We start from the raw sequence: 12,430 nt of genomic DNA on the forward strand, positions 1-12,430 counted from the left end.
GCCAGCTTTTGATACAAAACCTCAGAACTCGGTGGTACCACTGAGAAGAATCATCACGCAGCTTCGGGAAAGTCATTCACAAAATGCTAAAAATATTGATGGGATGGAGAAATAAGTAATCGTTTGCAGAGGTCAAAACAGCAGCGGAAGAGGCAAGGCAATATACAGTAAGTGTGCCAAACTTTCTTGCCGAACTGTCTAAAGGTTGGCCGACGAGTGCCGAAGGAGGAGCAACATCAGATGAAGCCGCGTGAAACACAGAGCGGTGGCCACGGCGTTCCGTGGGCCCCACTTCCAAAGTTACAAATGCACGAAATGTGAGAAAAGCAGTCGCTTGACATTGGCACGGCGGCCGTGGCACACTTTGGCGGGGCCTGCACATCGCGCTGTCTCCGCAGTCGCTGGGCATCCTCTTCCCCTTGAAACGCGCTTGCGGCAGCAAAACCGCACCGCAACAGCGCGAACATGTTTACACGCCGCCATGTCTCGAGACGCCGCCCAAGCCTTTTCAAGATCAAGGAAGGGCACTGACATTTTTATAGCGGGGGGGGGGGGAAGTTGTTTATTTGGACTAACGAACTGTTTGCCTATTATTAACCCAGGGGAAACGTCTAGGGGGGATGTTGTGTTAGGAGTTCAGGACAGCGGTGGCGCTTTCTTCATAACAATTGGGACGTGACGGAGATGGGTATAACATACAGAGAACGGTAAAAAAGAAAACGCACATGATGTGTGTTTATTTTATGAAAAGGTTCAGCCAAATTGGGCTATTTCTGCTGGAGTGCAGTCTGCAGGCCATTCAGTGATGTAACCCCGCACCAAGCCAGCGGAATGATTGAGGTTAACTGGGACAGAAAAAGGAAAATAGCTCTAGTCACAACTGCAATGGCTCGAGATTTTGTAAGCGCCTTGCTCTGAACGCATTGCCATGTGCTCTGGAAAAGGGGCTGGATCCATATCCAGTAGGGACGTAATGAATCATTCATTACAATTGATTGCTATGCTCGCCATACACACATTGATTGAATAATGTGTGTAAACATTGATTATTTTTAAATTTACATTTATTTATAGTTTTGATATTGTAGCCCCTATAAGTTCACGCAAATATAAAGTCTACGTGCGGCACAAGAGCAAAAATAATTGATTCATGACTTTAATAATAGCAATTAATTCATTGAGGGAGTGGGTGGGGAGTGATTACAGCCTAGCAATGTGTTGTTGGGACCTGCAGTGTGGTGAGTGAGTGGGTGAGTGACTGTTGTAGGGACCTGCAGTGTGGTGAGTGAGTGGGTGAGTGACTGTTGTTGAGACCTGCAGTGTGGTGAGTGGGTGAGTGACTGTGTTGTTGGGACCTGCAGTGTGGTGAGTGAGTGGGTGAGTGACTGTTGTAGGGACCTGCAGTGTGGTGAGTGAGTGGGTGAGTGACTGTTGTTGAGACCTGCAGTGTGGTGAGTGGGTGAGTGACTGTGTTGTTGGGACCTGCAGTGTGGTGAGTGAGTGGGTGAGTGACTGTTATAGGGACCTGCAGTGTGGTGAGTGAGTGGGTGAGTGACTGTGGTGTTGGGACCTGCAGTGTGGTGAGTGAGTGGGTGAGTGACTGTGGTGTTGGGACCTGCAGTGTGGTGAGTGAGTGGGTGAGTGACTGTTGTTGAGACCTGCAGTGTGGTGAGTGGGTGAGTGACTGTTGTTGGGACCTGCAGTGTGGGAAGTGAGTGGGTGAGTGACTGTGGTGTTGGGACCTGCAGTGTGGTGAGTGAGTGGGTGAGTGACTGTTGTTGGGACCTGCAGTGTGGTGAGTGAGTGGGTGAGTGACTGTGGTGTTGGGACCTGCAGTGTGGTGAGTGAGTGGGTGAGTGACTATGGTGTGACTGAGCGTGTGCCCCAGGGGTGCGTGTCTCCAGCTCACCTTTGTGTGGTCCACAACCATGAACATTTCCACATACTTGGTGTCCTGCAGCACCCAGGCGGGGTCCTGTGCACACGATACACAGGGTACCAACTAACATCAGCAAATCATACGTCTGGATACTAGAACCCCCACCAACCACCCACTCTTATAGTCATGACGTCTCCATACGCATCTCAGAGTCGATACTTTGGTATGTGGCCTTTACAAGGAAAGCTCCTTGTAACATTCATTGGCACGTGATGAATGTGAGGCATGTGGGATCTCTTTAAGGGGCACCACGGTATTCATACAACCACCATAACTCTAAAGCTTTCAGTTTCCCTGAAAGTGCTTGTTTTACAAAGCTGATGCCACCGTAATGCCCCATCCGTCGTCCTGGTGAATGTACAAAGAGCTCAGAACACAAGAGGGGTGACTGTAGCGCTGAACGAGATAAACTCTACCGCTGCCGAACACCTGCGCTGACTTCAAACCAACGCTGGCATCTCTCTGAGACGACTGTAATCGCACAAGTTCTCAAACAGTTCAATTGTCGCTCCGCACAGGGCCACAAACAACTTAAAATGTTTTGTAAACGTCTCCGAAAAGAATGCTGTTTATGTTCTTGTAATTCCCTTTCCCTTGGTGCGCAAAAGTGAGTGCAAGCCAGGATACTACCATCTAAAGTGCTCTCACAGAAGCACGACAACCACCATCACCACCACCACCATCACCACTACCACCACCACCACCATCACCACCACCATCACCACCACCATCACCACCACCATCACCACCACCACCATCACCACCACCATCACCACCACCACCACCATCACCACTACCACCACCATCACCACCACCACCATCACCACCACCATCACCACTACCACCATCACCACCACCATCACCATCACGACCACCATCACCACCACCACCATCACCACCACCATCACCACCACCATCACCACCATCACCACCACCACCATCACCACCACCATCACCACCACCATCACCACCATCACCACCACCACCATCACCACCACCACCACCATCACCACTACCACCACCATCACCACTACCACCATCACCACCACCATCACCACCACCATCACCACCACCATCACCACCACCATCATCTCAGCGGTGGTCTTCCTCTCATGCACATTCTTTTATTTGGCTGCCATTCCATTATGTCACCAGATTTGGCTCCCGTCCCTTCTGGCGCTATAAACTTCCCTTCACAATCACGTTTTCATTTTCATTTGATAAATCATCGATGGCTTTGATTTATGTTCGCTCCCTGATCCACGTGCCCCTCTCTCTCTCTGTCTCTCAGTGTAATACTGGCAGAGAGATATGATGTACGGAAGAAAACCAGGGACAATTATACAATTAACAAGAGCTGAAAAGTACACGCAAACATTCCCCCAGTGAAAAGAGTTAAATAATTAAACTGTTTTCCTGTTGGAAAAAAAAACATTCACTCGAAGAAAAACATTTATTTTCCAAAATTTTCCTTTTCACTTCATATTTTTTGGGGGATTTCCGAGCAATAAGCACATACGTTGTTTATGAGAACACTCAAATAGTTGTTGTTTTTTTGCATCCTGGATCATGGCATTTTTACAAACATAAATCGTGCGCTGTTTTTGAAAGAAAACATTCTTAGATGGATGTTGTTAATCATGTGACGTTGCTTGGATCAGGATGTGGCCTTTACAAAGCAGTAACGTTGTCCGTCGGTAGCAAAACATCTCGTGTTTGACCCACTATTCTATAATCATACAGCAGTATATTTAAATTATAATTACACAATCATATGTAATACCAGTCGATTGTTGCTTTAATTGGAATGCAACGCTCGCTATCGGAAGGGTGCAAGTTGAATTGGTGGTCGGGTGGAAGGTCGACTGGCCATATTTTCTCCGGGTGATAAAATAGATACTAGTTTGTGGGACGTGAATATGGCACCACAAGGGGAGACAAAGGCGGCCGGGCGTGGTGCTGACCACCCACCCCGCTTGTGTTCGTTAACAGCACTTGCCTCAAGCATTCCTTCTCTGAACCGTACTACTCCTCGTCATGTCTCTCGGTGCCATTCCAAACGTACATCTCTCCATGCTTCTCTGCACTCTCATCAGATTTTGTTCGATTTTCTTTGCCCAATGTTTCACTTCTTGGAAGAGGAGTCAGACAAGGAGACACACTTTGGCCAAAGTTATTCATCGTGACACTGGAAGAGGCTTTCCCGAAAACCAGGTTGTATGCAACACAAACCAGACATTATAACAACCACTGCAAAAGAACGAGAGGAAATGATTAAAACCGCTTGATAACGAGAGGCTTTCATTTGCCTTTGAGAGACAGAGATTGCCCCAACCACAAATTGTCTAATTTACGCTGTTCACTCACTCAGTACCACCCGAACGTAAAACCTTGGCAAGGAGGCATTTCCACTTCTGACTTGGGTAGGAATCTCAGCAACAGTGGACATTAAGAATCACCGAAAACCCACACTCAGCCGCCAATAATTGTGAGCGTCTTTCCAGACCGCGCGCCACTCGCCGCACATTCAGAGGCAGGCAGGCTCATCACAGTGTAACCTCGTGCATTTATTCACTTAGCAACCACCTCGGGAAGTGCATGTGGGGTAAATGCGCGGAGTGTAATCTATCACTCCCCGTGCTAGGGTCACAGGCCGCGGTTAAGTGAGACAGGACGTACACAATGTGTTGGCTGTGTGGTTACAATCACAAATAAATATTGGACAACTGTTCAATAATATTTGTCCTCGAAGAGCATATGCTCTACTGTCACGACATGGCAACACGCGGGGTGGCTCATAGGTGCTCATGGTTAAATAATATTTGTCCTGAGACTTCGGTTCAAATCGTAGAAACCACGTGTGGTTAAAGAGGAGCACACAAAGTGTGCACAGTCGGTAGCCCTCAGCCTCGTCACTGACGCATCAAGAAAACCCACTCAATGTGTGTCTTAAATTCAGTCAACTTAGCCCAGGTCAGTGAGTAAACCCTTATCGAATATATCATGGGATCTCCTTTGCCAATACCAAAATATGATAATAGATTTTCCGCCTTTTTTCTGGCAACAAAACAGGTGTTAAGATGTTAAAACACCAAACTGAAACCTTTTACAAGGAATCATGTCTGCATTAACCACAACACTTGTGGTCAGAATGCAAACAAAAAACGTACTCTGATAATATATGCATTGTCCTTGAAACAATGCATTTATTATCCTGTGGTCTAACACCGTTTGAGACGAGGCTCGAAAGGAAGCTGTCTCTGGTGTGGACCAACCAGTTCAAGGACAATGCATATATTATCAGAGGATGTTTTTGGTTTGCATTCTGACCACAAGTATTGTGGTTAATGCAGACATGATTCCTTGTAAAAGGTTTCAGTTTGGTGTTTTAACATCTTAACACCTGTTTTGTTGCCAGAAAAAAGGGGAAACACCTATTATCTTATCGAATATATCAAATTGCTGACACACGCACGGAAGATCTGGTGTTGAGTGGTATCCGGCCTCTTGAAGCGATTCACAAATAGCTACACGATGCGATGTCATGTTTGTGAGACCAATCTCCGACAAGACGAGAGCTTTCATGGCAGGCAGGAGTTGCGGTAGGCTCAAGAGTACTCCACTGCACTCGAAACAATATACTCGCTAGCTCGCAGAAAATGGCATTCGATTGCCCTCCGCGGATTTTTTATGACACGTCGCTACGCTTGCTTCAAAGTCTATCGGCCAAGACTGGCAAGCGGAGTTCATTTAAATCCAAAGAACAGATGCTCACACTCTCTCCGCTGACGGCGCGTACTACCGGGGGAATAACAAATCACACGGCGGAGCGGATGAGGCACTTGAATTAGAATCGTTCCACTGCATGGCCAATGTATCTTCTACGTCCTTGGTTGGATGGTTCTGTTGTTCGTGGGACCATTTCACTCAGCACGGTGAATAAGGAGCCCTGAGCGCTCGGTCTTGCCCTTGGGACGGGCTAACCGTGCCAGGATGTCATGATACTGAGGTGGAACTCCCTTATTGCTCCAGCCCTCATTTAGGATTGGCCAGTGCCTCTGGGCTGAAGTGTGTGGATAGCGCCACCTTCAATATCAAACGTCTGCCGTACAACAGAGTTTGGGTGCCACCAGAGAGGTTGGGTGACTCGGTGGCTAGGAGATGTTAACTACCTCGCCTGGTATACAGGAGGTCGTGGGTTCGACCCTGACCCTGACCCCTCTATATTTGGAGTTCGCATGTCTCTCCCCGTGGTTGTGTGGCTTTTTCTCCGGGTCCTCCGGGTTTTCCCTCCACAATTAGAATGAACGTGCTTTTAGAGTATTTGGCTGCTGTAAATTTCCACGTGATAAGCCACTGCGTTGAGCTATCATTTGTGGCCAGGTCGTTTCTGAAAAAGAGATAACTAGCTCAGTGGGCCTTACCTGGTAAAATAATAAAAATTGTTGAATAGTTTAGTTTTAATAGATTCCCACCACCAACAGAACTCTCTGCCACACACAAATCCATCCGGGATAATTGTGCCCCAGATCTTACAGCGTTGTGTGAGGAGGCAGCATTCTCCTGAATGTCTTCCATGGAGTATTCATAGCTTATAATTCTGATCCTTTTTTTTAATAAAAATGCACGGAAAATTATCGTCCCATCTCAGTTTACAAAAGTGTACGGAAATATCATCCCAAGCCTCTAAGTGCACACAACTGTACATACCAGGGGATTATCATAATTACACACAATTCCACAGCGCACCATTTGTCAGGTTTAAAAAAATAAAACTGATATATGGTTACAAACTCCTGTTTGCATTTGTAATCGGAATTTCTGTACAAAATCACGTGTGCGTCTTGGAAAGCACAGCTTTCCAAAAAAATGTAATCACTCGGAGCAACATTGAAGTCTGCCTGAGCTGCAAAGACACAGACTACACAAAGACACAAACTACACAAAGACACAAACCACACAAAGACACAAACTACACAAAGACACAAACTACACAAAGACACAAACTACACAAAGACACAAACTACACAAAGACACAAACGCGCACATGCACAGTCCACAATCATTGTTACCAGCCGTCTGCCAATCCCCTCTCTACCTGTTTACAATACTAAAAGCACAGAGCATGCAGAATATTTAATCTTGTCGGTGAGTTACGACAGCATCACAATTAAAAAAAATTGTGTTGTTTTCATGACCATCTACGTAATTGGTTCGGCCAATACATCCTACGACACCATCACAACTTGACAAATTGCCCAACACTTTAGAAACAAGCCAAGCATACTCAAGAGGGCAAGGGCATTCAAATTCACCGCTGAACTGAACTCCTCCGCTCCGAAATATTCGCTCACCACCATGACCGACCAGGCACCGACGCGCTTCAGTGCGCTCGAACCCCCATGACCCACATGGCGTGGGGAGGCCCTCATCTAGCAGTGGATTGACAATGGGCTGTGCACGCACAATGCACAAGAACTGGATCATAGCAGGGATCCGTCGTAATGAGGAGCCGGCCGAGCGTCTCGAAGCCACCACTCTCCCGCAGGGCTCCACAAATTGCCGCAGCAGCAGCAGCAGCAGGGGCACTTAGCGTTCGTTATCTGAGACCAAAAGTCAATGGTGAAGGTCGCAAAGCCCCGAGATTACACGGAGACAATTGATGTCATGCGGCAGAGCATTTGTGGGCATAGATGTTTCTCTTCGACGTCTGCTGGATGCATTTCGGGCTCACGTTCAAAACATCTTCACGTGCTTTTCATTTCCGATGTCGGAATCCACGTAGATGTACAAAGTAGGTTCACTTTCTTTCACCGAGTGTTGAATGATCAGGATGCGAAGCTGATTGGCCCATTAGGTAACCGGATATATGAACATTTTAATTACATTTTGTTCAACATTGTTGTTGTTGTTGCTAATTATATTGAATTGAGACTGTTCGCAGAAAATGACTGGGGGAAGGGGGAAGCATGAGCCACGTCGTGAAACGTGACCACACAGAATATGTGATGACATCGTGCAATGATTCATCTGGAGCAAACTCTCAATGTTCACATTACGGCTGCGACTGCGCTTCACGATGTGAGGCACGCGTGACGGCGGTTCCCAGCGCGACTGCACCTCAGATTCCTCCATCTCAGCTCCTACATCTCAGCTCCTAAGTCTCAGCTCCTTCATCTCAGCTCCTTCATCTCAGCTCCTTCATCTCAGCTCCTACGTCTCAGCTCCTTCATCTCAGCTCCTACGTCTCAGCTCCTTCATCTCAGCTCCTTCATCTCAGCTCCTACGTCTCAGCTCATTCATCTCAGCTCCTTCATCTCAGCTCCTTCATCTCAGCTCCTTCATCTCAGCTCCTTCATCTCAGCTCCTACGTCTCAGCTCCTTCATCTCAGCTCCTTCATCTCAGCTCCTACATCTCAGCTCCTACGTCTCAGCTCCTTCATCTCAGCTCCTTCATCTCAGCTCCTTCATCTCAGCTCCTACATCTCAGCTCCTACGTCTCAGCTCCTTCATCTCAGCTCCTTCATCTCAGCTCCTTAATCTCAGCTCCTTAATCTCAGCTCCTTCATCTCAGCTCCTACATCTCAGCTCCTTCATCTCAGCTCCTACATCTCAGCTCCTTCATCTCAGGCTCCTCCATCTCAGGCTCCTCCATCTCAGGTTCCTCCATCTCAGGCTCCTCCATCTCAGGTTCCTCCATCTCACGTTCCTCCATCTCAGGTTCCTCCATCTCAGCTCCTTCATCCCAGGTTCCTCCATCTCAGTTTTCTCCATTTCAGCTCCTTCATCCCAGGTTCCTCCATCTCAGGCTCTCCATCTCAGCTCCTTCATCCCAGGTTCCTCCATCTCAGGCTCCTCCATCTCAGGCTCCTTCATCTCAGCTCCTACATCTCAGGCTCCTCCATCTCAGATTCCGCCATCTCAGCTCCTACATCTCAGCTCCTCCATCTCAGCTCCTACATCTCAGCTCCTACATATCAGGTTCCTCCATCTCAGGTTCCTCCATCTCAGGCTCTCCATCTCAGCTCCTTCATCCCAGGTTCCTCCATCTCAGGCTCCTCCATCTCAGGCTCCTTCATCTCAGCTCCTACATCTCAGGCTCCTCCATCTCAGATTCCTCCATCTCAGCTCCTACATCTCAGCTCCTACATCTCAGCTCCTTCATCTCAGGTTCTTCCATCTCAGCTCCTACATCTCAGCTCCTACATCTCAGCTTCCTCCATCTCAGGTTCTTCCATCTCAGGCTCCTCCATCTCAGATTCCTCCATCTCAGCTCCTACATCTCAGCTCCTTCATCTCAGCTCCTACATCTCAGATTCCTCCATCTCAGCTCCTACATCTCAGCTCCTACATCTCAGCTTCCTCCATCTCAGGTTCTTCCATCTCAGGCTCCTCCATCTCAGGTTCCTCCATCTCAGGCTCCTCCATCTCAGGTTCCTCCATCTCAGGTTCCTCCATCTCAGGCTCCTCCATCTCAGGTTCCTCCATCTCAGGTTCCTCCATCTCAGGCTCCTCCATCTCAGGTTCCTCCATCTCAGGCTCCTCCATCTCATGCTCCTCCATCTCAGGCTCCTACATCTCAGGTTCCTCCATCTCAGGCTCCTCCATCTCAGGTTCCTCCATCTCAGGTTCCTCCATCTCAGGCTCCTCCATCTCAGGTTCCTCCATCTCAGGTTCCTCCATCTCAGGCTCCTCCATCTCAGGTTCCTCCATCTCAGGTTCCTCCATCTCAGGCTCCTCCATCTCAGGTTCCTCCATCTCAGGTTCCTCCATCTCAGGCTCCTCCATCTCAGGCTCCTACATCTCAGCTTCCTCCATCTCAGCTTCCTCCATCTCAGCTCCTCCATCTCAGGTTCCTCCATCTCGGTGAAGAGTGTTTTCGAAATGCAGAAACGCATTCGAAACGACCCTCTAAAATTTAGGTGCCATCATTAACCCGTATGTCTCACGTAATTTATTGCAAAATTGAACCTGGAGGATACAGGTTACTGCCTATAACAAATGCTAAGTAATGTTGAATGATTAGATGCCTCGAGCGATATAGAATCGAATGCGAGGTGTTGGAGCCCTAAATGAGTAAATTTTATTCTAATACTTCCAAATAAAATAGATTGTAGATGACTCCTCTTAGCAGCACAACTGTTCAGGAGACAGACGTCCTTTAGCGGGCCGAACAGATCCATGAGCAAGCCCGGCACAGCAGGGAAAGGTCTCTCTTCTCTTTAGCGTTCCTTTTCACATTACAAATCGTCGGCCGTCGTGTTATCTTTTCCTAAAGGTGACCCCCAAGTCACCGCTACATCAAGGGAAGCTGCAAGTGCCGAGCCCTAGCGGGGGGAGCCACGCTGCCGAGGGCTGCGAGTCACCGAGGGGCGGCAGGGCCGAGCGTTGAGACACAGAAGGGCGACTGTTTCCTCTTGGCAGGAGCCTGCGTTAGCCGGAGGTTTCACAATCTGTGTGCGCAGGCCACGCGCATCGCATTCACGCGGGGTGCTTCCATCAGTGGGGGATTGGGCTGGAGACCACGGAGTCTAAACGGGTGACCCCCCCCCCGCTCCCCTTGACTGTATGTGCGGCTAGCAAGAGAAGTTCGAGGTGCATACGTACAGAGCACGTCTCTCGGCTCGGACGGCCTCTGTTCAGAAGTATTTGGCACGAGATGTGTGGGTGGCCCACGGGGGCGGGAGGGGGGGTGATGTCTATGTGGGTGCAATGATTGCTGAGGGTGGGGGGGAACAAACAGAAGAAGAGGCTTCACACTTTTCTGGCAACAAAACGGGAAGTGTTAAGATGTTTAAACGCCATATAGGCACGGCTATTGCAAGGCATCAGTCTGCATCAGCTACGCGTACTTGTGGCAAAACATGCAAACGCACGTGCTCTGATAGTTTACGCATTGCCTTTGAAAACGATTAGTCCTACAGCAAAGAGAGTCTTCTTTATTGCCTTGTCTCACCGGTTTTATTGTCTTTCAGTTTAGTTTATAGATTAGTTTAATTAGACCAGAGAACGTCAAAAGACAAACAGTAACAAAGGCAATACTGCAAGTATCAAAGCATCATTAGCCTTACTAATAGGGGTTTTCCCCTTTTTTCTGGCAACAAAACTGACACCTTTTGCAAGGAATCATGTTTACATTAACCACAATACTTGTAGTCAAATCAGTTTCAAGGACAATGCATAAATTATCAGAGTATTGTTTTTTGTTTTCATTTGACTGCAATTTGTTGTGGTTAATGTAAACATTATTCCTTGCAAAAGGTGTCAGTTTTGTTGCCAGCAAAAAGGGGAAAAACCCTATTAGTATATTTGGTACTGGCAAAGGAGGTCCCATGACATCATTAGCCTTGTTCATGGCCTAGGCTCGGTGAGCGAATGACTCAGAGGAGCGATGAGGACCCACGGACGAGCGGGAGAGTCGCCCACGCGGCGAGTCAGCCAAGCTCTGCGGCCCTCGACATATATTGAGTCGTTATCGGCCAATTGACAAGCGCTGACACGTTGGTGGAAACCGGATCACTCCAATCAAAATGCACACATGCGAGGGGGAGATACTGTATCCCACACAGATGGGGTCCACACTTGTTGTGTCGACCGCGACGCCGACGGGAAGTGAGCTTCACAACAACTGGGTGTGAGCCACCAACCCTCGCAGCTTCCACAGTGCTGGATCACAGACACGACTGAACACCATTGTGGAGTGACACTGACATAATGGTGTCATCGTAAAGGGAAAACATTCCTCTAATATTTGTAAAATACCAGAAAGATAATCGCTCACCTCTTTAATTTCCGCAACTCCAACAGAGCAAATGTAATCTCTTGTTTATGAAGGAATTTAAAAAATACAACGTATACACACCGAAATAAAACATGTTGGCGCCTGCAATTAAAAACAGATATAAATCCAGAGCCCCCTCCGCCGAACAAACCCAGGGCGCGCCACCACAGGCCAGCGCGATGGATGGCGTGAGTCGGCTTGCATGCTCGAGCCCTGCCTCAGAAGCGCTGTGATTCATCGGCGTTGGCATCCGAAGAAGCGCCGTCCGCATCGGCGCAGCAGGCCGAAGGGGAGCCGTAGAAGTCTCCCACGTACGTGGTCAGTGACCGCAGAGATTCGCCGCACTGTTTTTGATAAAATATTGGGTGTCCTTAACCTAACAAAACATTATAAATTTCCAGATACTACATCGGCTTTTAATTTCCATTTAGTTTTTTCTTCCAAACTTGCTACAAATTAAAAACCCAACACGGTCATGCAGTCCTGCTCGGGACGTTTCTTTCCCACTCATATAATTCTCCACGAGGCAATCTGATCTGGCTTGGTGAGTCAAGCAAGCATTGTGCAGCGATTGTCAGCATTCACTGCCCTGAGGCATTGGTGGAGATTACAAATGCCTGTGCCAGGGGCCAGTCACTTCACAGGACACACATTGTTGACAACCTCCAAAGTGGTACTCGTTTTATCAACCTCAGGGGGGTGAAGGGTTG

The 12,430-nt window shown here is 48.1% G+C and overlaps 1 protein-coding gene across 1 annotated transcript in view; it reads right to left on the minus strand.

Moving 5' to 3' along the window:
* LOC144721734 (disintegrin and metalloproteinase domain-containing protein 8-like) overlaps positions 1–12,430 on the minus strand; it is an 80,831-nt gene that overhangs the window by 41,671 nt on the left and 26,730 nt on the right. The window contains exon 7 of the mRNA XM_078599613.1: positions 1,910–1,975. Coding sequence (XP_078455739.1) covers positions 1,910–1,975 — 66 coding nt within the window. The remainder of the gene's footprint in view (positions 1–1,909; positions 1,976–12,430) is intronic.

The sequence above is a fragment of the Lampetra planeri genome, chromosome 12, assembly GCF_965212315.1.
Source record: "Lampetra planeri chromosome 12, kcLamPlan1.2.h2, whole genome shotgun sequence".
NCBI lineage: Eukaryota > Metazoa > Chordata > Hyperoartia > Petromyzontiformes > Petromyzontidae > Lampetra > Lampetra planeri.